Below are 25,432 nucleotides of genomic sequence, written 5' to 3'. Positions count from 1 at the left end.
CCTTCTGCATCCTCATGTCGTTGATCATTGCTGATACTTCCGCCTTTGGGGGCAATTTCCCACCCCTAGGATAAGAGAGTGCCCTGAACCTCTATCCGCTCCTCCGCCCTCTTTTACAAGGCCGTTGGCAGAATGAGGCTGACTTCTTATGTCGGAAGTATTCGGCCGCCAATGCTGGTTATTAATCAAAATTTAGGCAGTGGCGGGGATCGAACGCGGGGCCGAAGACATTTTTTTTATGAATAAAAGACGCTACCCCCAGACCACAGGTACATGGAGTTTAAGTAGGGGAAAAGGATAGGCCATCCATTCGCTGAAGGTCCTCTCTATCCAACAGCTCCTCCACCGTCAGTCTCGCATTGCCGTACACAAAAATAAAATCGGGCCAAATGCACCGCTGAAACCATGCGCTTGGGAAATGAGTACTGTGTCACAAAAAAATTGACTTGTGAGTGAACTGCAGTTAGAGACTGGATGTAACTATGGTGTTGCAACATTATATTTCCCCACAACTCAGCACCTGGGTGGCCAAAGCGGTAATGTTCGACCAAGTTGGGCGTACCTTCTATGGCGAGACGTGGGAACACGCCATAGATCGAGGAAAAACTGTCGAACTAGATCATTTCCTTGATCTAGGGGGTATGGTGTGGGGGAGCATAACACAGCATGGGCGTACCGATCTCCAGATCCCTGAACACAGTACACAAGCTGCTCAAAGTTATTGTGATTTTGTGGCACAGTACTCCGTCCCTGTATGCGTCTTGGGTTCGTTTTCATGGATGACAATGTTCGATCACATTGATCAGTATTGGTGGAGGATCACTTCGGACGAGATTACATTCGGAGAAACACTGGTCTGCCGTTCCCCCGCCTTAAATCCCATTGAATAAGTGTCGGACGCTTTGGGGAGTTCTATTTGAGCACGTCCATGCACCGTTGCCATCCACCATCTGTCAACCGCACTGTTGGAGGAATAGAGCGTCCTATCTCTAATAACTCCTTTCCAGTATTGTGGCCAGCATGTGAGCTTGTACCAGAGTATAGGTGCCATTCTTGGTGATCACACACCCAATTTCGAATCCCGTCCCACCTTTTCTAATATCTAGGTGACCATCATAAATCGCAATGGCTTCTGTCTACTTATGGAATTTGAGTGGAGGTGTCGCTTGTGTATGTCATTGCATGTTTCTTTCTCTTATTTTCTATATTGTACTGTACTCTAGCAGCTCTTTTTATGTACAGGGTGTTTCAAAAATGACCGGTATATTTGAAACGGCAATAAAAACTAAACGAGCAGCGATAGAAATACACCGTTTGTTGCAATATGCTTGGGACAACAGTACATTTTCAGGCAGACAAACTTTCGAAATTACAGTAGTTACAATTTTCAACAACAGATGGCGCTGCGGTCTGGGGAACTCTATAGTACGATATTTTCCACATATCCATCATGCTTAGCAATAATATGGCGTAGTCTCTGAATGAAATTACCCGAAACCTTTGACAACGTGTCTGGCGGAATGGCTTCACATGCAGATGAGATGTACTGCTTCAGCTGTTCAATTGTTTCTGGATTCTGGCGGTACACCTGGTCTTTCAAGTGTCCTCACAGAAAGAAGTCACAGGGGTTCATGTCTGGCGAATAGGGAGGCCAATCCACGCCGCCTCCTGTATGTTTCGGATAGCTCAAAGCAATCACACGATCATCGAAATATTCATTCAGGAAATTAAAGACGTCGGCCATGCGTTGTGGCCGGGCACCATCTTGCATAAACCACGAGGTGTTCGCAGTGTCGTCTAAGGCAGTTTGTACCGCCACAAATTCACGAAGAATGTCCAGATAGCGTGATGCAGTAATCGTTTCGGATCTGAAAAATGGGCCAATGATTCCTTTGGAAGAAATGGTGTCCCAGACCAGTACTTTTTGAGGATGCAGGGACAATGGGACTGCAACAGGGGGCTTTTCGGTTCCCCATATGCGCCAGTTCTGTTTATTGACGAAGCCGTCCAGGTAAAAATAAGCTTCGTCAGTAAACCAAATGCTGCCCACATGCATATCGCCGTCATCAATCCTGTGCACTATATCGTTAGCGAATGTCTCTCGTGCAGCAATGGTAGCGGCGCTGAGGGGTTGCCGCGTTTGAATTTTGTATGGATAGAGGTGTAAACTCTGGCGCATGAGACGATACGTGGACGTTGGCGTCATTTGGACTGCAGCTGCAACACGGCGAACGGAAACCCGAGGCCGCTGTTGGATCACCTGCTGCACTAGCTGCGCGTTGCCCTCTGTGGTTGCCGTACGCAGTCGCCCTACCTTTCCAGCACGTTAGTCCGTCACGTTCCCAGTCCGTTGAAATTTTCCAAACAGATCCTTTATTGTATCGCTTTTCGGTCCTTTGGTTACATTAAACCTCCGTTGAAAACTTCGTCTTTTTGCAACAACACTGTGTTCTAGGCGGTGGAATTCCAACACCAGAAAAATCTTCTGTTCTAAGGAATAAACCATGTTGTCTACAGCACGCTTGCACGTTGTGAACAGCACACGCTTACAGCAGAAAGACGACGTACAGAATGGCGCACCCACAGACTGCGTTGTCTTCTATATCTTTCACATCACTTGCAGCGCCATCTGTTGTTGAAAATTGTTACTACTGTAATTTCGAAAGTTTGTCTGCCTGAAAATGTACTGTTGTCCCAAGCTTATTGCAACAAACGGTGTATTTCTATCGCTGCTCGTTTAGTTTTTATTGCCGTTTCAAATATACCGGTCATTTTTGAAACACCCTGTATGTTACTTGGCTGTGGCACATCAATCTTTGAGTTTTGCAAGTTATTGTGGTTTAAAAATTGTACTCTGAGCTTAACTTTCCCTGACAACTGTAGACTGTGACCCTCACATAGCAGCTAGATGTGAAGATGATGAAGCGTTTAGCGACAGAGCGCCCAGGGCGCGGCCTTACCGTGGTGGCCGGCCTTGAGCTGGCGCTCGAGCGCCGCCATGGTGGTGACGGCGAGGAAGACGGGCTCGCTGCGGCCCTTGGAGTTGTACGCGAAGACGGCGAGGTGGTGCAGCTCGCCGGCGCGCAGCTGCTGCACGTGGAAGGTGGGCGCGCCGGCGCTCAGGTTGGCGCGCAGTTCGCCCGAGTCGTCCTCGCGCACCTCCAGCAGGAAGGACTGCGGCAGGCCGCCGCTGAAGCCCTCTGCGCACCGGAGCGACAGCGCGTGCGCCGTCACGTTTCCCACCGTGCAGTTCTGCACCTTGTCCGGGCGACCTGCCGGCGGCAGGGCAAAGGGGTCAGCTCTCGCAGGCGGCAGTCGTTACAGCATGCTCGGGTACTTAAGGAGCTTAATGCTATTTAGACCTATGTTACGTTACTAATCAGTTATTCCAGCAGTATACCTGCAATTGATTCCACCAAGAGAAATAACAAGGCAAAACTCACATTTGTGAAATAATGTCGAACAACCTATCTAGAGCCGGCTGAAGTGGCCGTGCGGTTAAAGGCGCTGCAGTCTGGAACCGCAAGACCGCTACGGTCGCAGGTTCGAATCCTGCCTCGGGCATGGATGTTTGTGATGTCCTTAGGTTAGTTAGGTTTAACTAGTTCTAAGTTCTAGGGGACTAATGACCTCAGCAGTTGAGTCCCATAGTGCTCAGAGCCATTTGAACCATTTGCCAACCTATCTAGAATGGTAAGCCATGGTCCAGCAGGGCTGTGTGATTTACAACGGAAACTCCCCATCGCACCCCAATCAGATTTAGTGGTGAAATGGCCCTGTGGATAGTCCGTGAAAACTGAACGCAGATCGGTCATGAAAACAAGAAGAAAGTGTATTGAAGTGTGCAAAAGGCGTTGGACTACAAAGCGGGAGATCCGTGTTCAAATCTCCCTCGTGTCCCTTTTTATCACGAAAATATGAACTTCCCCTCCGATGACTGATGTCTGTGTTCTCCTTCCGTAGTCTTGGCAATTATTATACGGTACATTGGTTATACACCCATGCTCATAAATTAAGGATAATTGCAGAATGTGGTGCTACACAATCTGGCACTGTACAGAACTGGCGCTAATAGCATAGGCATATAGGGAACACACACGACACAGATCTGACAGTCCACGGTATTGGTGATAAGTTGAGAAAACCGTCCCGAAACACATGTGCTACAAAACTCCACTGTTTCCTGCGCATGTACCCCGATATCAGTATGGGATTTGATCACCGTGCACACGTACGCAGGCCGCACAATGGGTAGGCATACTCTGTACCAGGTAGTCGAGCAGCTGCTGGGGTACAGCCTCCCATTTTTGCACCAGTGCCTGTCGGAGCTCCTGAAGTGTCCTAGGGGTTTGAAGACGTGCAGCGATAAGTCGACCGAGAGCATCCCAGACGTGCTCGATGGCATTTAGTTCTGGAGAACAGGCAGGCCACTCCATTCGCCTGATATCTTCTGTTGAAAGGTACTCCTCCACGATGGCACTTCGGCTGGGCCGTGTGTTATCACCCATTAGGAGAAAGGTGGGATCCTTTGCATCCCTGAAAAGGCGGACATACTGGTGCAAAATAACGTCCCGATGTACCTGACCTGTTACAGTTCCTCTGTCAAAGACATGCAGGGGTGTACCTGCACCAATCGTAATCCTACACCACACCATCATACCACGACCTCTATACAGATCCCTTTCAATTACGGTACAGGTTTGGTATCTGATTCGTGGTTCACGCCAGATGAAATCCCGGCGAGAATCACTGTTCAGACTATACCTGGACTCGTCCGTGAACGTAACCTGGGACCACTGTTCCAATGATCATGTACTGTGTTCTTGATACCAGGCTTTACGGGCTTTCCTGTGACCAGGGGTCTGTCAAATGCACCTTGCAGGTATCCGGGCGAATAAACCATATCTGTTCAGTCGTCTGTAGACAGTCCGTCAGGAGACAACTGTTCCAGTGGCTGTGGTAAAGTCCAAAGCAATGCTACCTGCAGTACTCCGTGGCCGTCTGCGGACACTGAGAGTGAGGTATCGGTCTTCTCGTGGTGTTGTACACTGTGGACGACCCGTATTGCAGCGCCTGGACATGTTTCCTGTCTGCTGGAATCGTTGCCATAATCTTGAGATCAGACTTCGTGGCTCACGAAGGGCCTGTGCTACGACCTGCTGTGCTTGACCAGCCTAATATCGCCCTAGTATTCTACCCCTCATAACGTCATCAATATGTGTTCTTTTAGCCATTTTCAACACACAGTCACCATTAGCACGTCTCAAAACGTCTGCACACTTACTCGCTGCACCGTACTCCAACATACACCAACACACCTCTGCGTATGTGCCACCGTGCGACGACCGCACGTAAAATGCACCGCATGGTCACACCCCAAGGCGATTTACACCTGCAAACCGCCCATCAGAGCGTTGTTTCACTATGTATCAGCTTTATCCTTACTTTATAAGCATGAGTGTAGAATATGAGTCGTATGGTAAGAATATATTACCGTCGCAGGTAAATGTGGTGAATAGTGAGAGCAGAAGAGATGCCGCATAGACCTCCCACAAAAAAGAAAACAAAAAATAAACAGGTGTCAACTATGATATAACAAGGGAATTCAAGAGTCAAAGTTTCCAAAACGGAACGCAAGATTCATAATATGTGATACCTGCGTAAAAAAAAAGAAAAAGAAAAAAAAGAGAAAAAAATGTTGTAGGTACGTACGTCTGGAGGTCCCTCCCTTACATTTCGCTGTTGCAAACTGAAGTTACACCAAGATACAGACACAAATTTGAATACAGGGAACAGACACGTCACTAACCTGATGCACAGTTCATAAAAATGGTTCAAGTGGCTCTGAGCACTATGGGACTCAACTGCTGAGGTCATTAGTCCCCTAGAACTTAGAACTAGTTAAATCTAACTAACCTAAGGACACAACAAACATCCACGCCCGAGGCAGGATTCGAACCTGCGACCGTAGCGGTCTTGCGGTTCCAGACTGCAGCGCCTTTAACCGCACAGCCGCTTCGGCCGGCACACAGTTCATAACTTTGTAAACAAATGTATACGGTGCATGATAGAGATTCGACCACAGATCTTCCCCATCGATGTCTAAAGCCCTGACCAAATAACCACAACACTGTGGTGTCTCCTACTCTGCACCAGCGGCTGCCCAATCATCACCTTGCGACAAAATTTCCGCTATTCCTCTGTCATCTCTCCAAAGATTGTAGTCCCTCACAGAAACCGAAGCTAACAGCGTTGTTTTCATCTGCTACAGAATTTGCTACTTGCGTGAAATGAGACATTTAATCATCACATGCCCAGTTTATTTACTTCGGTGTGAAGATAACTAGAAATATTGAGAATGATTCCGCGCAACAATACCCATACTTCATCGTTGTGTTTTAAAAATGTAAAGTGGGCTAGTTAGTTAGTTAGCTACGTGTTCCATTGATCAATAGAACGGAAAACCGTTATGATGTGAAACGTGTCAAACGCACAAGAAATGCGCACAAGAAACAAGTGTTTCTTTTTTTTTTTACATTATAGTGTTATACCTATTCCCTTAAATGGCACAAAATGCATAAATATTATATCTCCGGATTTATTTACTCATATTCAAGAATTCATCTATGGTATAGAAGGAGTTGTCAAGGAGGTATGATTTTAATTTTCTTTTTGCTACTATTACTGCTGTCTGTCAGACTTTTTATTTCATCTGGTAATGTATCAAAAAGTTTTATAGCAGCATATTTTACCCATCTCTGTGCCAAAGATAGATTAAGTAAAGGACAGTGTACGTCTTCCTTTTTTTCTGATATTGTAATAATGAATGTCGCTGTTGATTTCAAACTGGTTCATGTTGTTGAGAAAAAATTTCATTACTGAGTAAATGTACTGTGAAGTAGTTGTAAGAATTCCTAACCTTTTAAACACATGCCTACAAGATGTGCGACTATGAACCCCACACATTATTCTAACTACTTTCTATTGAGCAGTGAATCCCTTTAGCCTAGGTGTTGAGTAGCCCCAGAATATTTTTCCGTATGACATCAGAGAGTGGAAGTATGCAATGTATGTTAGTTTACTAATCTCTGAATCCTCAAAATTGGCAATTACTCTGGTTGCAAAAGTTGCTGAACCAAGTAGCTTTAGGAGATCCAAAATATGACTTTTCCAATTAAGATTCTCTTCTGTGATGTGGGTCTTGCACTCATTTTAGTGGGGCCACATCGGTTGCCACCTTGCAGTAGCAGGTCGTTGTGTCACTGTGGTACCAAGTGCTGCTGAAACCGCTGCTGGAGATGCGATACGATGCGCCAGAGCCATACTCCCTCTCGGTAAAGCCACGTGTCTGTTTAGAGTCGGTCTTCCCACATTCTCACATTCTAGTGACCACCGCTGTCAGCAGTCATGTACAGTGGCTACATTCCTGCCAAGTGTTTCAGCAATATGGCAGAAGGAACATTCAGTTTCTCGTAACCTATTGCACAATCTGGTTCAAAGAGATTGAGGTGCTGATAATGTCGTCTTTGTTGCCTTTAAGGCATTCTTGACTAAACTCAACTCACCACGTCCCATCTCAGTGGTAAGTGACGCTCACGACGATCACAGTGTGTGTTTAAACCATACCTGATTTGGATCCTCACAGTGGCACTACTGGCGCCACTCTTACGCGACTGGCGCGAAATCCGGATAGACATCATCTTTTAGATGTAGAAACACGCCTACCAACTTTGGTTTGTGTCGCACACTTTCTATTTGGTGCTGGAGTCTTTTTCTTCGTCAGTGTAGTACGAGGCGTGTTTTTTAAGCAAGTACCGTTTTGAAATAAATAAAGGACGTGCTAAGATATCTCAATAACTTTATTTTTACATGAAAGCCTGTACCTTAATCTACTGTTGTACATAATTTCCGTCAATATTGAAGCACTTGTCATAACGTTCTACCAGTTTTTGTATACCCTCCTCATAGATGTCTACCGCCTGACTTGTTAACTAACCACTGCATCACCACTGTTTTGACTCCGTCATCGTCTTTAAGACGCTGACCGACCAGGTGTTTCTTCAAGTGCAAGAACAGATGGCAGTCACTGGGCGCAAGATCGGGGTTGTACGGAGGATGATCTAGAGTTTCTCATGGAGAAGATGTGGTGAGATCTTTGGTCTGATTCGCCACATACTGACGAGCATTGTCTTGCAGCAAAACGATGTTCTTCTTCAACTTCCATGGACTGTTGCTTTGATTCTGGTTTGACGTAGGCCACCCAGTTTCATCTCCCGTAACAATTTGGTTTAAGAAATCATCACCGTCGTTGTGGTACCGCTCATGGAAAGTCAATGTACTGTCTAAACGATCGCTTTTAAGCCTTCAGCACTAACAAATCTTACAACAGGCTATACCTCACAGTCAGCGGGACTCTCAATTATCGGAGGCATCTTAACACTCAGTACACAACGTAGACAAGGAAGAATCAGACTCTAATGGCGTCTGAGCGTAGACTAAGGTACAGGCTTAAAAAACACGCCTCGTATTTACGACACCAAACAAAAAATGCAGCTGTTAGGTTAAAGTAATTTACAGAATCAAAGGAGGTTCCTGGTTTGCTCATTGACATAAATAACTGAACGAATCTTCTTTCACCATCATCATACCATACAAGCGTCAGATAAGGCCAAATGGTACTGCATTGTATTGCTGTCTTACAACTGAAGGGTCAGGTAAACAGAACATCATACACTGTAATGTACGTTGATAGACCATTGTAGCTTTTCTTTAACATGTGAGAAGAGGTGTTACGTACCTGCGGGCACGATGTGGAAGACGCAGGCAGCCGCCTGCCGGCCCACCCTGTTGGCGGCCCAGCAGAGCAGGTGGCCGTAGTCGAGGTCGGTGTGCGGCGTGTACGAGATGCTGGCAGAGCCCGCCAGCTCGTCGCCGCCGCCGGAGCTGTTGAAGGCCCAGCGGAAGGCGCCGGCCGGCGGGTTGGCGTCCACCTCGCAGCGGATGTCGGCGCGCTCGCCGCGGCCCACCGCCAGCGTCCGCACGCCCCCGCCGCCCCCGCCGCCCGACACTGCGCACACGGGCGCGACTGCGCACCGCCACACACTGCCGCCCGTCACGACAGCCGCCGAGCCAGAGGCAAAGCAGGGAGTGCGGGAAAGGGTGGGGCCGGGAAGCGGCAGGATCTACTGTGATGGCAGGGTCAGCTCTAGGCGCGCTACTGGTTATAGGGGAAGTTAAGAGGCATACCGTGACAGCAATGATTTTATGATTAGTGCGTTCATGCGCAGTGTGGTCATGCGCAATTCGCTAATGAATCAATGTGTAGATGCATGCGGCCAGCAGATGCTACTTCAGCGACTTAGCATTACTCAGCGGAGATGTGTCGAAGTGGTTGCCTGCTGCATTGGCGCCATGGAAGCAAAGGCTATCTCTGCACAGGGAAATTTTTGAAGTGCGTAACAAAGGTACGTGGGTGGCACTGAAGGTGTTGCCGAACTGTTTGTGTGTCAGAGGTACCGTTTGCTGATTTATTCACGTGTGTGTCAATGTCGCAACACCTTGTGATCGAGGCACAGGTAGGTGCGGAACACGTGGGCTAGCCGGCTGGTGTGGCCGCGCGGTTATAGGCGCTTGAGTCGGGAACCCCGTGACCGCTACGGTCGCAAGTTCGAATCCTGCCTCGGGCATGGATGTGTGTGATGTCCTTAGGTTAGTTAGGTTTAATTAGTTCTAAGTTCTAGGGGACTGATGACCACAGATGTTAAGTCCCATAGAGCTCAGAGCCATATGAACCATTTTTGAACACGAGGGCTGAAAAATCATAAACGCACTCTTTTGCTTCAGGTCATGTTTGAATTACGTCGAATGTTTATGACAGGATCATAGACACGGGTTCCCAGGTAGATGCCGTGTTTCTTGACTTCCGCAAGGCGTTTCATATGGTTCCCCACAGTCGTTTAAAGAACAAAGTAAGAGCATATGGACTATCGACCAATTATGTGATTGGATTGAAGAGTTCCTAGATAACACAACGCAGCATGTCATTCTCAATGCAATACGAGAAATACGAGACTTGAAAAGAAGGGAGAACCTATAGGTACTCAAAGTACCCTCCGCCACGCACCGTTAGGTGGCTTGCGGAGTATGGATGTTGATGTAGATGGAGATGAAATGGTTCCATCCTGTATACCAGATCACAAATTAGGATCGCCCAACACTCCGAAGAGGTCAGATCACTTTTACTAGGGTCGCAACCCCTAATTTTCCTTAGAGAAGTGTTTAACCCTCGCAATCCCCTGGCGGAGTGGGAGGGAGGGGGATAACACCCGTAGAACTTTTGAAAATATTGTAATTTTTTGTTTAAAATTAATCCAAAAATTTAAATCTTATTAGCAGATATCTCTTTCCTCAGTGAATGTCATACTGTATATTTTCAGTACCTTACATAGACATCGGTATCTCTTTAGAAGCTACGTCGTGAATAGAGATTTTTTGCAAGTAACGAAATTTGTATTTTTAAAAATTTTTCATGTGTTGATCATAAAATACCCACACATTGGTAATAAACAATGTTAAAAATATGTTCAGGTTGCTAAGAGTGTGCAGAAAGATATTTTCAGATTATGGACCCTACTTACACATAAGCAACTTTTGAAAAAGTATGTCGTTAATAAAGGTCAACAACATTTAAAAAAATCTGTTTCTTTAATTTTTTTTACTTTTTTTAGTTTGGGTTTGAAGTACCATCTGTCTTGACAATTTTGCTTAATGACCTTTGCGTTGCTACGGATAGTGGGGAGTGACAGCAGTGTCGAAGGTTGTCATGCACGAATCAACGCCCCATGTGAAGGTGTGGTTTCATTGATGGTCTTTATGTCACCCGTCGAGCCTTTACACGTCTATTCTGAGCGGCGGTGTGTCTGAAATGATTTCCTCGGCCACCCTCAAGAAAACCTAATGATTTCAACTGGACGTCGCGGTTATGACATCCATCGTAGAGGTGTGAAAGTAAGGCGTGATATGTGAGTGAGAGGGGTGTGACGACCTTTTCGTCGTGTGACAGGTCCTCGATGGAGCTGGGCAGAGTTTTGGTGAAATTTGGTGTCAACGTGACATCATTAAACCAACTAACTTACACCTCACATCAGTTTATCAGCTCTAGCCTTTTTATCGCATGTTCTGTACCTTGCTGTGTAAAGCGCTATGGAACCTGAAGGTGATGTCACTGGGAGCCACGCTTTTACATCGCTGCAGAGGGAGACACCTTTGATCAGACTTCTGCGTCACAGTGGCAGGCAATTAAGGGGTTTAGGAAAACTGACCTTTTAACTGTGTTGTGCAGCGCAGGTGTAGCTGTAGCCGTGCTCCACCGTAAAAAAGGACCGGTAAGTATAAACTTCTCCGACAGTATACAACGCAATAACCACTTTCAGCATTGAAGTCGAGCAGCAGTATCTTAATTGGACAGGCGACGAACAGCTGTTATTTTGTAAGGTTTCAGTTTGTTATAGCTCTGCGGGCAGATTCCGTTGACACACCTATTTGTCGTACTAAATGGCTTAAGGGTTTTGTGCAAGCTCGCTCCTAGCTTGCTCAATTTATGGTCAGGTAATACCGATAAGCAGCCTCCCACACTGTTCGAAGCGTGGTACGGTTACTGAGGGCTGCCTACAGGAGCATTAGTTCTCCTGAGTCGCAGGAGACGCTGCTTCCGTCCTTCGTGAAACGCTCTGTACTAGAACCGTTACATGTGATATGTGAAAGACGTTAAGCAGATAATACGGTCTTTGAAGATATATAGCGTTATCTCGGAAAACACCATCCGCCACAGTGCCGTTGGCTAAAACAAAGGGCACTTTAGTCCAGTGGGAGTACGTCATTAATTCATTGCAATGTAATACACAGGAAGTGAAGCCTAGTTTATACATGTATGGGAAAAGCTCATCCGTCGGAAGGCTGATACTAGATGCTCTTACACGCACATGACATTGTCACAAATGAAACTGACAGTATATACAAGAAAATAATGCTGACTATGGTTGCAGATGTTGCCCCAAGCATATAAAAAAAAATTGGGAATCTAGCAAACAGCTGGCTTTCTATGCACTGGACTGTTCAGTAACTACTCAACACGCTGAACATTAAGAAACCTGTATTTATATGTCCGCTTACAGTTCTGGGCCTAAGAAACTGGAAGAATATTATTTTTCTTTCGATACCAGTTACAGACGGTAATCTAAATTCTATGGTATTTATTTTAAAACAAGACGTTTAATTCTTTATTGTGAATAAAACCATCGGATGGGGTGAAGAATTCCTTTTTTTTTAATTCCAGTCTATGATCACAAGCCAGTTGCGTTTTTTTATATCAGGATACCTTTTAAGATGTGGAGATCGTCATATGGATGGAAATCGATGGTCTGATAACTACTTTTCTGAACATGGACCAGAATTAAAGTAACAGTTGCTATGCTTCCTGAGTCACAGACCTTATTCGCGATTATGTCGCACCTTGTGAACGATGGTAGTGTAGCAATCTTTTTCATGTCTATATTTGGTTGTAAGCATAGTGAATTCTAGCGAAAAATATGCTGACCGGATACAACTCAGGGTGTCGAAGGGCTCTTTGTGGCTGGAGATTAACAACTGAGTACTGCTTTCAACTAATCTCATTGATCAAATATTTGCAAGCCAGTGTTCGCCTTCAAATAACAATGCGTAAATCCAGTAGCTAAACATTATGAGATTTTTTTGTATTCCTTTCGAAGTAAAATACTGTTTCTATGCTAAGGTTCTCTCTTGTTCTTCTTCAGTTTTCGGCTTGATAGGTAAGACATACCCTCTTTTCCAAATTCCACAAATTTTTGGCTAATACACTATTTAAATGTTTTAATGGCAATATTCCATCGCATCTTCCTATTCTGGAAAGTATGAAAAATAGTAACTCACAGATGTCATAATCTGCACAGAAAAGGTTCTATGGCTGAAAATTTCGTTCTATGCGTGAACAGGTAGCAGATACAAGATACTAAATATGGTCTACAACATCTCAAAGCACCTGTTACGGTTGTTTCATTGTCCTGATTGCTATTTACTGATTTTAGTTGGGAACTCTAGCCACACCGTTTTTCGGAATACGTACGAAGTATTCGTCGCTTGCTGTTCCACAAAGCAGCCAATAAAAAGAATGCTTTTGCAGTCCATGTAATAATAACAATGCTTTTCTGGTACAACATGTGTACTAGGCAGCTTTTTTCGTAACCACAGACATACTTTCGATACTTTGATTTTTATTGCATTTTGAGGGATGACTGGTGTAGCCAAGTTTCATCCACAGTTGAAAAATAACAGCTAAAAATGACGGCGATTCCCTTTCAGACCTGTCTAAACATACACTCCGCATTTTCTCGCCGCCAAAATCGTACAAAAGCAGCATTCATCTCACGCATTGTTCTCGGATCCCACAATACTAGTGTGCTAGGCATTTTAAAATAATGTAAATCGTTCAGATGCGCTACCTATGAGGTTTCAGTGTGTTGCAGTTGTTGGTTTGTCCTTTTTGTCCTTTTTAGTCCAGTGATCAGTCAGCCACGATTATTTGTGTACTTCTATTTGCCATCTTTGTGTGTTTCTTTCTCCTTTCGAGTTATATACAGATAATTTATGACAGAGAACTATGCACGAATGTGATCTTGGTTTTTAGGGAAGTCGTATATTTTAATTACCTTGAAACTCAAGTGGATGTCTCTTAAGAAACTACAGCTCTTAAACCTTTTCGTATGATCGATGAAAAATAGCACACTAGTATTGTGGGATCCGAGAACACTTAATGTGACACCCGAAATGGTTCCTTTGGAAAGATACGACCGTTTTGCTGCATTCCGGGTGGTCGGTATATAATAAAAGGAAGTCTTCTGGTCCAGACTGTATACAAATTAAGTTCTTTTCCGATTATGCTGATGCATTAGCTACATACTAAGCAATCATATACAACCGTTCGCTCGACGAAAGATCCGTACCCAAAAACTGGGAAGTTGCACAGGTCACACCAATATTCAAGAAAGGTAGTAGGAGTAATCCACTAAATTACAGCCCCATATCGTTAACGTCGATATGCAGCAGGTTTTTAGAACGTATATTGTGTTCGAACATTATGAATTATCTCGAAGGAAACGGTGTATTGACACACAGTGAACATGGGATTAGAAATCATCGTTCCTGTGAAATACAACTAGCTCTTTATTCACATGAAGCGCTGAGCGCTATTGACAAGGGATTTCAGATCTATTCCGCATTCCTGGATTTCCGGAAAGCTTTTGACACTGTACTACACAAGCGGCTCGTAGTGAAATTTCGTGCTTATGGAATATCGTCTCCGTTATGTGACTGGATTTGCGTTTTCCTGTCAGAGAGGTCACAGTTCGTAGTAACTGACGGAAGGATCATCGAGTAAAACATAACTGATTTCAGGCGCTCCCCAAGGCAGTGTTATAGGATCTTTGCTGTCCCTTATATATATATACGATTTGGGAGACAATCTGAGCAGCCGTCTTCGGTTGTTTGCAGATGACGCTGTCGTTTATCGACTAATCATGTCATCAGAAGATCATATCGAACTGAAAAACGATTGAGAAACAATTTCTGAATGGTGCGAAAAGTGGCAGTTGACCCTAAATAACGAAAAGTGTGAGGTCATCCATTTGAGTGCTAAAAGGAACTCGTTAAACCTCGGTTACACGATAAATCAGTCTAATCTAAAAGCCGTAAATTCAACTAAATACCTAGGTATTACAATTACGAACAACTTAAATCGGAAAGAACACATAGAAAATGTTGTGGGGAAGGCTAACCAAAGGCTGCGTTTTATTGGTAGGACACTTAGAATATGTAACAGACCTACTAAGAAGACACCCTACACTACGTTGGTTGGTTGTTTTTGGGGCGCGACTGCTACAGTCGCAGGTTCGAATCCTGCCTCGGGCATGGGTGTGTGTGATGTCCTTAGGTTAGTTAGGTTTAAGTAGTTCTAAGTTCTAGGGGACTGATGACCACAGATGTTAAGTCCCGCCGGCCGGTGTGGCCGTGCGGTTCTAAGCGCGTCAGTTTGGAACCGCGTGACCGCTACGGTCGCAGGTTCGAATCCTGCCTCGGGCATGGATGTGTGTGATGTCCTTAGGTTAGTTAGGTTTAAGTAGTTCTGAGTTCTAGGGGACTGATGACCTCAGTAGTTAAGTCCCATAGTGCTCAGAGCCATTTGAACCATTTGTTAAGTCCCATAGTGCTCAGAGCCATTTGAACCATTTTTTGTTTTTGGGGAAGGAGACCAGACAGCGTGGTCATCGGTCTCATCGGATTAGGGAAGGATGGGGAAGGAAGTCGGCCGTGCCCTTACAGAGGAACCATCCTGGCATTTGCCTGGAGCGATTTAGGGAAATCACGGAAAACCTAAATCAGGATGGCCGGACGCGGGATTGAACCGTCGTCCTCCCGAATGCGAATCCAGTGTCTAACCACTGCGCCACCTCGCTGCCTACACTACGCTTGACCGTCCTCTTTTCGTTGCGACGAAAACTTCTCACGAAATTACAATCACCAACTTTCTCCTCCAAATACGAAAATATTTTGTTGACACCGACCTGCATAGGGATAAACAATCACCACGATAAAATCAGAGCTGGTACGGAAAGATATAAGCGCTCGTTCTTTCCGTGCGCTATACGAGATTGGAATAACAGAGAATTGTGAAGGTGGTTCGAAGAACCCTCTGCCACGCACTTAAATGTGATTTGTAGAGTATCAATGTAGATCTAGATGTAGATGTCATGGTAGAAGACACGTTAAAATGTAATCTACGAGGGCTAGTCGAAAAGTAAAAACCGATTGGTCGCGAAATGGAAACCATAGTGAAAATCAGAAATGTTTCAGTTGCAACAGTTAGCTACACCTTCCAGCTACTACTTTATATAGTCACCGCTCCGACTTCGCCATCTACCGTAGCTTTGTGCCAACCCCCCAATACAGTCGTCATACAAGGCAGCCGCCTGTGCTTTTCGCCAATCCTCTGACCTTGTCTGAAGCGCACTGTCTGTGCCAAAAAGTTGTCTTCATAGCCAGCGTTTCATGTGTGCACAGATGAAACGTATGTGGAGCCAATTGCGGGCTGTATTTTGGATGATCAGACACTTCCCACTGAAAACGCTGACGGAGTGTCATCATTGTCCCTGCAGAGTGGGGCAGAGAATTGTAATGAAGAAGGACATGCATGAGAGTCACTTTATGTGTGCTGCATGACATCAGGTGAAATATGTCGCCAGGTAGCCATACTTGGCCGGAGACACTATTTTTTAGGCATCTTTAAGTGCTCACTGCACTCTGAGAAATCCGAAGAGCGACGTGACGCAATCGGCGGTCATACTAGAGACACTGCCCAACACATCTGTACAAAGCTACATTGGATTTTCACTGTGGTTTCCGTTTAGTGCCTGATTAGTCCTTAGTTTCCGAATATCCCTCGCACATTCTCCATTTCTGGTAACATTGCTGGCACTTAGTTTTCTGTTTAAGGCTAATCAGTAGCAGTTGTATTCACTCTGTAACAGAGTTCTGGCAGTTACAATAAAGTCTGTGTGCTGTAGCACTCATGATCAAACAAGGCAGAAAGCACCGATAGCATCAATTGCTAATATCTTAAACCTCTGTGGGAAATGACACAAAAATAATTATCCGAGTTAATATGAAACAATTATGAGAGTAGAAATCATGACATCGGACTTTCGTATGGCTATCAAGGGCACATACAAGCGACATCCATCGGACAAGCAGCCACGTGTCTGATGAAACAGTGTTGCTGTTAAAGAGAAAGAAAGGAATAGAAAACTGAGGGTGTCTTTGATTACAAGTTTGGCTTATTAATGGTAAATCCACAAGATGTGATTTACTGACGTTGCGCAAGATAATGAAAACAAGAATTACAATAAATTAAAAGACAGTGATATGAGTGTGGAGCTACCCAAAAGCCTTAGAAAACGTGAAATGGTGGAAGATATTTGAAATTCTCAGACAAATAAGTCTATACAGAAATGGAACAAGAATAATATAAAAGATATGCAATAAATAAGAAGGCTCGATAAAAGTGGAAGGCCAAGAGAGAAGTGTTCGGATCGAACAGGGCGCACAGTTTACTCTTCAGCCGCTGAGTGTGAGAGGCAGTGAGGGAAATAAAAAAAAAGTGATGGAGTGGGATCAAAATTCTGGGCGAAAGGATATCAATGATAAGAATCGCTGATGACAATGATATCCTCAACAAAAACCAGAAAGGAGTGCTGGAAAAGATGGCATCCTTCGTTAAAAAACGTTCATTAGTGTCGAGTGTATGCCATAATTCGAGGGAAAGGTCTCTGAGAATACTTATCGAAGCACCGCATTATGTGGAAGTGAATGACGGATTGTGGGAACCGGAAAAGAATTTAAGCGCTTTACGTATGATGTTACAAGAAGCATTATGGAAATTCTGTCAGCTCATGCCTCTGTAAATGGAATATGGGCCGTCGTGTAAAATAAACTGTAAACAGATCACAGCAGCCAATTTCCTACCACTCAAAGGAGACGTCTGGGCAAGTAAATTACACTGGTAGTGAAAAGGAGTGCCTCGCTACAGCTTTCTATGTCCTAAAATTCTGTACTGTTCTTCACACTGGTATGTTTCTCTTAAAATCCAGCATACCCAAGTCTCCGTAAGCGGGCCTTAATTTTAAATTAAGGAGGAAGGAAGATTACGCTTTAACATCGAGTTGACGACGCGGTCGTTGAACCGATCTGGTTAGGAAAGATAAGGATGGAAGACGACCACTTCCTTTGCAGAGGAAGCATCCCAGCTGTTTCATTAATTAAAACACAGAAAGCAAAAGCTAGTGAAAAGTTTGTGCAGTTGAAACTTGCTTACAGAGGTGTGTAGGGATTCACAATGGGTCCTGGTCAGGATAAATAGCATGTGGGCATCTCAAGGGATTTTTTTTTATTTTTCAATTGAAGCGTTGGTTAAAAGCTACTAAACTCTCTGTATTCAGTAGACAGGATTCACACGGGCGCATCTAGGTCAGGTCATGAAGCCGTTTGTCAGTCATGGAGGCCACGAGAAGACATTAATTCCAGTATTAGATTTAAGTCAGAGGAAAAATGCGTAGGAGAGAATTCCCGTCCCTGCTAGTTCGAAGCTCTTGCCAAAGAGAGCCAAGGATCCAGCCAGGACGCTGCAGTCCACAAGTGAGCTCTCTGACACGCTTCCACTTGGGTTCCTAGAACTGGTGTAGGGTGCCAGCAGATCTTGCTCCACAGGAACAACCAGACTTTGCTGAAGGGGTGGATCCTGCTTAGCACGTACAGGGACTGAACAATATACGGAAACACCGCGAGCAATGCGTTCTTGATCATAAAGGCAGAGGTAGTCGTCGCGTTACAGTGTTGTATTTGATTATGCACGACACGTGTGTGCAAATGGCTCTGAGCACTATGGGATTTAACTGCTTAGGTCATCAGTCCCCTAGAACTTAGAACTACTTAAACTAACCTAAGGAAATCACACACATCCATGCCCGAGGTAGGATTCGAACCTGCGGTGACACGGTTCCAGACTGTAGCGCCTAGAGCCGCTCGGCCACTCTGGTCTGCCACATGTGTGCAATATCTTGAGTTTGCATGTGTCAGTCAGGGTCCGAACAGCGTCCTGTGCAGTTGTGGGCGCATTACGTCGAACGCAGTGCATCTGAACGTGGTCACGTTGCTGGTGCTCGTGTCGTGACTGCTTCCGTAACAAAGAGAGCCGAAGTATTTGATGTTACAAGTGACACCATATCAAAGATTTATACGGCTTACAGGGAAACCGGACAAACATCATTCGTTAAATCACAATGTGGACGAATGTGTGTGTTGAGTGATCGTGATGGACGCTCATTGTAGAGGTTTGGGACGAAAAATGAGGTTCATAGCAGCAAAAGTCACTGCACCACTGATTATCTCACAGGTGAACCCTGTGAGCCCCAGAACAACATGAAGGGAGCTCCAGAAGCAGAGAATTGCCGGGCTAGTCTTAATTTCAAGACCACCCAGTGATGCGAGGGCCTGTAGCAGAAAACTGCGCAGGCAAAACCATAAAACCTTGACTAGGGTGCAATGGAAAAATGTCATTTGTTCTGATGAGTGTAGTTTCATATTGTTTCCAATATTTGACCAAGTTTGCACGTAAAGAATGAAACATGGGGGGTAGCCATATCGTGTTATTCCATGGGACCCATGGTTTCTCTGCAAGGTAGTATTACTGCCATGGATAACGTGATCCTTCTGACTGATGAGGTCCACTTCATAGAACGATGTTTGTTCGCCAATAGTTATTCTCTGCTTCAAGACGACATGGCCGCTGGCCACACAGCTCGTATTGTCCAGGACTGGTTTTCTGAGCACAAGGATGAATCGTCAAACCTCCCCTAGCCACCAAAGACACAAGATTACAGTATTATTGGGCCTGTGTGGACTACGTTACAGAGAAGGCTGGCTGATCGCTATCCACCTACGTCATCGTTATCCGTACTTTCCATTATTTAGCAGGAAAAATGGTATAAGATTTCCTTGATAACCATAGAGCACTGCATTTATCCATCCCGATAGGATTTCAAACATTTTTGAATGCCAGTAGTCCTGGACAGGATAGTTCATTGCATTTGTCGTGTTCCCATATATGTGAGCACCCCCTGCAGATGACAATGAATTGTACTTGACCATCACCGGAAAATATTAGAGTGGAAAAGCAGAAAAGTAAATATTTTGAAATACGGATCAGACTAGACAGGTCATCTGCTCAGCATATTTGTTCATTTGTATTTGTAAGATATACCTCAAAATATCCATTGTATCTACGCCCGACGTATGAGGGTTCTCTCGATTCAGAAATGGTCGCCAGTCTCCTTATGATGATGTTAGGTCAGAAAGGCTATCCACATACACTGGTTGTGCTCAGGTAAAGTACCTGCTGATTATTTCCGTCTATAGTCAGACATTTTTCACAAGAGTTAGAATCTCAGTTCGTTCGAACATGCATCGTGTTAATGGAAAGGTCCATTAAAGGAAATAAGGATTAAATTTATAGTTACAACGTTGACGGATAAGTCTAGTCATCACAGTCGTTTGGCAAACTATCTCAACAGCATTACCGCAAGACAGTCATTGTAACCCAAAGTGACGCTAACAGCTACCTCGTTCTCAATGGAATAGTGGGTTTCAAATTTCTTCGACTATGTCAAACAGATAATTTTGAGTTAATATGAAAAGCAGAAACACTCGGATAACGAGACCACAGTCGTAGAGAAAGATTCATAATTACTTCGACATGGTCATGTGCCCTCCCACTTAGGTACACCAACGCGTCATGGTCCTCGCCAGCACCATACTCTCAACGCGTCACGCCAAGGGTCTTTTTCCCGCTTTCAGAATTAATATTAGTGCGGAAGAAACTTTGTTTCTTAAGGAATATATAAGGTGAATACATCCCCATGCAATTTCCATCACTGTTTGGGAATTCTAGGTCGATGAATGGGAGCAAATGGTCTCTAAGTAGCCGAACATAAACATTTCCAGTCAATGATCGGTTCAGTTGGACCACAAGACCTAGCCTATTCTATCTAAACACAGCCCACATCATCAATGGAGCCACCATCATATATATATAGGAATTCCATATTCCGCGATCCACAATGTAGTGTACCGAGAATACCAAATTTTAGGCGTTACCTCTAATCACGGGCAACACAGTAGCCTAAGGCCTACACCTTACGACCGGGAGCAGTTGCGTTTCGTAGAGTCTTCAGTGCTAACAGAGAAGCAACGCTACGTGAAATAACAGCAGAAGTCAATGTGGGCTCGTGACCATATCGGTTGGACCCCAGCCGACTAGTAACCCATGGGCTAGTCAGCTGAGTCCCGATTTCAGTTGATTAAAGCTGATGACAGGAATCAAGTGTGACGCAGACCCCATGAAAGTCAGGACCCAAGTAGTCAATGAGGCACTGTGCAGGCTTGTGACGGCACGATAAATGGTGTGGGCTCTGTTCACCTGGAATTGACTGGGTCCTCTGGTCCAACCGAAACGATCACTGACTGGAAATGCTTATGTTCGGCTAGTAGGAGACCGCTTACAGCTGTTCATGGACTTCACGTTCTCAGAGTCGATGGAGTTTGTACGGACGACAATGCGCCATGTCAGCGGGTCCCAGTTATTCGTGGTTGGCTTGTAGAACATTACAGACTATTCTAGCGAATGACTTTGGCAACCTGATCCCATCGAACATTGATGGGGCATAATCGAACGATCAGTTAGTGCACAAAATCGTGCTCCGGCAATACTTTTGCAATTATGGGCCGCTAAAGAGGCAGCATGGCTTAATATTTCTGCAGGAGACTTCAGACGACTTCTTGGATCCATGCCACGTCTAGTTGCTGCACTACGCCTGGCAAAACGAGTTCCGACACGATATTAGGAAGTGACCAACGACGATAGTCACCTCAATGTAATTTACTGCAGGGTATTTTATGCAAGGTCGGAACTGCACAAAGGCATGGGCTACACATGAGAGTACAGAGTAATCGTTTTACATCCACATATATACACTTCAGCATCTGATATGCTGTCCAGGAGAAAGCACCAGGTCGGTCATTTCCGCAGCTGTTTACTGGAACTTGTCGCATTGCTGTCAACGAAGTTATTGCACTGGCAGACTACACAACGTTCATAGTAGAGACGGCACTGAGCTGTGTTGTGGGGTCACAATGTTCTAGCAGTGGAGGCCGTAGTAAGGTCAGAGATTTTACCGTATTGTGCCTTTCAATTGGCAGTAAAGTTTATACCATAATGTCCGTATGTTGCCCTTTGGAGTGGTTGTATTGCGGAGTGTGTTCTTTGACAGGAAGAGTGCATGACCTCAGGTGAAGAACTGCGGACTGCCGCGCGGGCTTATCTAACATTGTTTTTCGCAGCGCCTTAGTGTCCGCACAGTTAAAGCATGGCCGGTGTTCGTCATCGCTTACGCGGCTACGCACCATTAAGTTTAAGCTATCGCATTGCGGTGATGGCCCTGTCAGCGTATAGAGCGCCTGGGTGACAGTAGCTTATTGTCTAAATGTAGTTGTCATTGAGCTTGGCCAGTATTAAATTTAGTGTTGTATGTTTTGAAAGCCTTGTTGCCTAAGCCCTCTCAGCCTATTCTGTTTGAATATACGAGGGTTGTCCAAAAAGTATGTTTCCATCGGTGCCGAAACGGATATCACTAGGAAAAGCCGGTAAAGCTTTGCACAGATGTGTTGGGCAGTGTCTCTGGTAAGCCCGTCGATCGAGTCGCGTCGCTCTTTTCAGTTTTGAGTGAGCAGTGAGCACATAAAAATGCGTAGGGAATAGCGTCTCCCGCCAAGTATGAGGGCCTTGTTAGAGATTTCGCCTGTGTCATGCAGCCCATATAACACAACTGTGGAGCAGTTGCTTCTTCATTCCAATTCACGGCCGCACACTGCAGCGGCAATGAAGAAACTCCTACAGCGTTTCCGATGGGAAGTGTTTGATCATCCACTGTACAGTCTGTAACTAGCTTCTCCTGAGTCTCATCTCTGCTAACAAGAACCGCTGGCTATGAAGAAAACAGTTTTCCACAGGGAACGAGCTGCAGACCAGTGTAGATAACTGGCCGAAAGCACAGGCGGCTGCTTCCTATGACGAAGATATTGGGAAGTCGATACAACACTACGACAGCACTCGAAGTTGGAGCGGCGACAGGGTAGAGAAGTAGATGGAAGGTGTACCTAACTGTTGCAAATAAAACGTTTCTGGTTTCACTCTGGTTTCCATTTCGCGACCATCGTAACTTACTTTCTGGACAATCCTCGTAGTAATCATGCTCTTGGCCAGTATAAAGGTTTTTTAGCATAGTAAGTTTAAAAAGCCTTGCTGCTAACGCTGGGTTCTATTAATTTAATTTAGTAATCATATGCTTGGCCAATATAAAGTTTAAGTTGAGCTTCCGGCATAAGCCGCACCCATGAGAGCTGGAAAGGACCGATGCAGAAATTTAAGCGTTTATTGAAAGCTTAGGCTGTTAACGCCGCTGCTAAGTTTGCGCTGAGTTACTTCCACGACGAAGGTAGTGGTTGTGGTCTTAGTTTTAGAGATCCTGCCACAGAGTGCTGTAAGTTTGTCCTGGGTTCAAGTCTAACCGTCCATTCTTACTGGAAGCCCTCTTAGGCGGTAGAGTTTTATTCCAACTGTCGTAGAACTGGAGGGCTGGATTATTGTCGAGAGTGGAATGGAATCAGTCTTTTTAACTACCTTAAATGGGATTCAGCAATTAAAAATCAAACTTTTTCGAATGTTCAACACCCGTTGCCCGCTCTGTGATGACAGGAAGCGAACGGTGCCTCGGTCCTGGTGGAGCTCTAGATTTTGGCCGACCCTCCAGAAAAGCCTCCCGCAAGATTTAGTGGCGAGACTTGCTCAGCCACAGACGTATTTCAGTGCTTTCGCAGAGCTTAACGGCAGAGGACAGCGACGACCCTGGCCCTCACAGCTCCGCCTCGTCGCTTCGGTGCCCCCATGCAACACTGTGACCCCAAACACCGGTAGTCAGGAACTGAGGGCCCGACCTAGCTTGCACTACCGCACGCTGCCAGCTTTGACGCCGCTAGCGCCACCACACGGGCACACGCGCACATAGGCACAATCAACACTCCGTGGAGAACAGAGGAACTGTGAACCGCTACGGGCGCAAAATGCAAATTGACAGAAGAGGAAAACAACAGGCACAGCAGGATGCGCACAAGTTCTGTGTAGAGAAATGCAGCTCATACTCAGGTATGTTATTAGGATCAGGTCGTCCATCTGCAGCACACAGATGGCTAAGGGGTTGCATATCTTCCGTATTCAGACGCCAAAACGAATCGGAACAAACCATTACTAGGCGTTCGTTCTCTGACTTCGACGCTCTCCAGCGTCCAAGCTATGTGTTTGTGGATATGGGTTTCTTTTTGAAAACAGACCATTTTGTCTACTCGCACAACATACTAAACGTTGTCTGTTTTTCAGTGAGGGGGGGGGGGGGGGGATACAATGTGCGGGGCGAAAGTTAGTAAAACCGACGAACTGGAGGGACAGATTTCAGACTGGAAATGGAGGAAAATATGTCCTACGAACTTGTGTTCGGATATAGACGGCGAGCGTGCAACTACAACAAATCTTCCCGGAGCACAGGACAGAGCTGCATCGCATCCACGTCACATCAGATGTTCAAGTGGTCTCCATTGTGTTGCAGGTGCTACGGATAGTAGCGGTTGTTATGCAGGGTACATATAATCGTACTTCGTCTCACATCGTTTCGGTGGGCCACTTGCCTGGAGCTTGTATTAGCGTTCCTCTCAGTACCCTACAGAATATGGCCCTTCAAATGTGGAGTACACTCAGTCCGCCGCAAGTCCGCTGCAAGTTCATTTCTATGAAGTAACCCAAAATTGGCTTGAAATGTTGTGTGACGTGGATGGTGTCTGTGAAGGTACTTGTTTTGGTATAGCTTTGTTGCTTCTCGACCATTTCCATCTGCTTGCCCACACAAAAACACAATCTCGACTTGTTCTCGACATGAATACCGGACTACTCTGTTGCTTACAGTACGCTGCGTCAATCACAAAGCCTGCAACACACAGGGAAGACACAGCACGTCGTCAGAGGAACTTCCGTTCGTCAGCGCCATCTGCTGTGGCAGCGATGCATTTCCGGACAGATGTTTTCCCCACCATTCCCAGTCGTGAATCCATCCCTACAGTTTGTAGGTTTCGTTACTGTCCACCCCTTTTCTATTTTAGCAGTTGGAGCGGAATATTCGAGCAGCCACCCATTAAAGAGTTAGTGATGTTTCATTTAGCGGTGCTGAGGGAGTTTCGAGTACTGGCATTTCCGTTACAGCCAAACCATTTTGTCAGAAACGGGGGATGGAATATATTTTTAATTTAATTCTGGGACGGTATGTCTCCAACAGAAAGCGTGAAACCTGGTGTAGATATGAGTGTATGTTTATGTGTATACATGTGTTGTTCGACATGTGTGGTGTACCTTCGCCCCATGTGTGAAGGATAAGTCATCATGGACTCTTAACAACGTTTCAAAACGCACTTCTCAGTATTGCAAAGCATAGTAGAAACACCGCAGGGGCAAACGTGTGAAAATAAGAGGGCACTACGCTGAACGGGCGAGGCGACAGCAATATATCTGTGACTTATTATTTTAAAGGAAGTATAGTTATTTTTGTAACAGACTTCATATTTTTTGAGGAAATTCAGGTTTATTCCGTTGTTGTTTTACGGTACGTATTCTATATAACTTATTTTGGCAGGCGAAGGAATACTATCCACG

General features: G+C 45.2%; 1 protein-coding gene across 1 annotated transcript in view; it reads right to left on the bottom strand.

Annotated features, from left to right (window-relative positions):
• Positions 1–2,928: 2,928 nt before the first annotated feature.
• The window catches only part of LOC124795639 (hemicentin-2-like), a 391,499-nt gene continuing 368,995 nt past the window's right edge, over positions 2,929–25,432 (bottom strand). The window contains exons 10-11 of the mRNA XM_047259712.1: positions 8,798–9,067; positions 2,929–3,272 (exon numbers count right to left, since the gene is read on the bottom strand). Coding sequence (XP_047115668.1) covers positions 2,929–3,272; positions 8,798–9,067 — 614 coding nt within the window. The remainder of the gene's footprint in view (positions 3,273–8,797; positions 9,068–25,432) is intronic.

The sequence above is a fragment of the Schistocerca piceifrons genome, chromosome 4 (assembly GCF_021461385.2).
Source record: "Schistocerca piceifrons isolate TAMUIC-IGC-003096 chromosome 4, iqSchPice1.1, whole genome shotgun sequence".
NCBI lineage: Eukaryota > Metazoa > Arthropoda > Insecta > Orthoptera > Acrididae > Schistocerca > Schistocerca piceifrons.
Note: the sequence above shows the minus strand (reverse complement) of the source record. Positions and strands in the feature narration are given on the sequence as shown.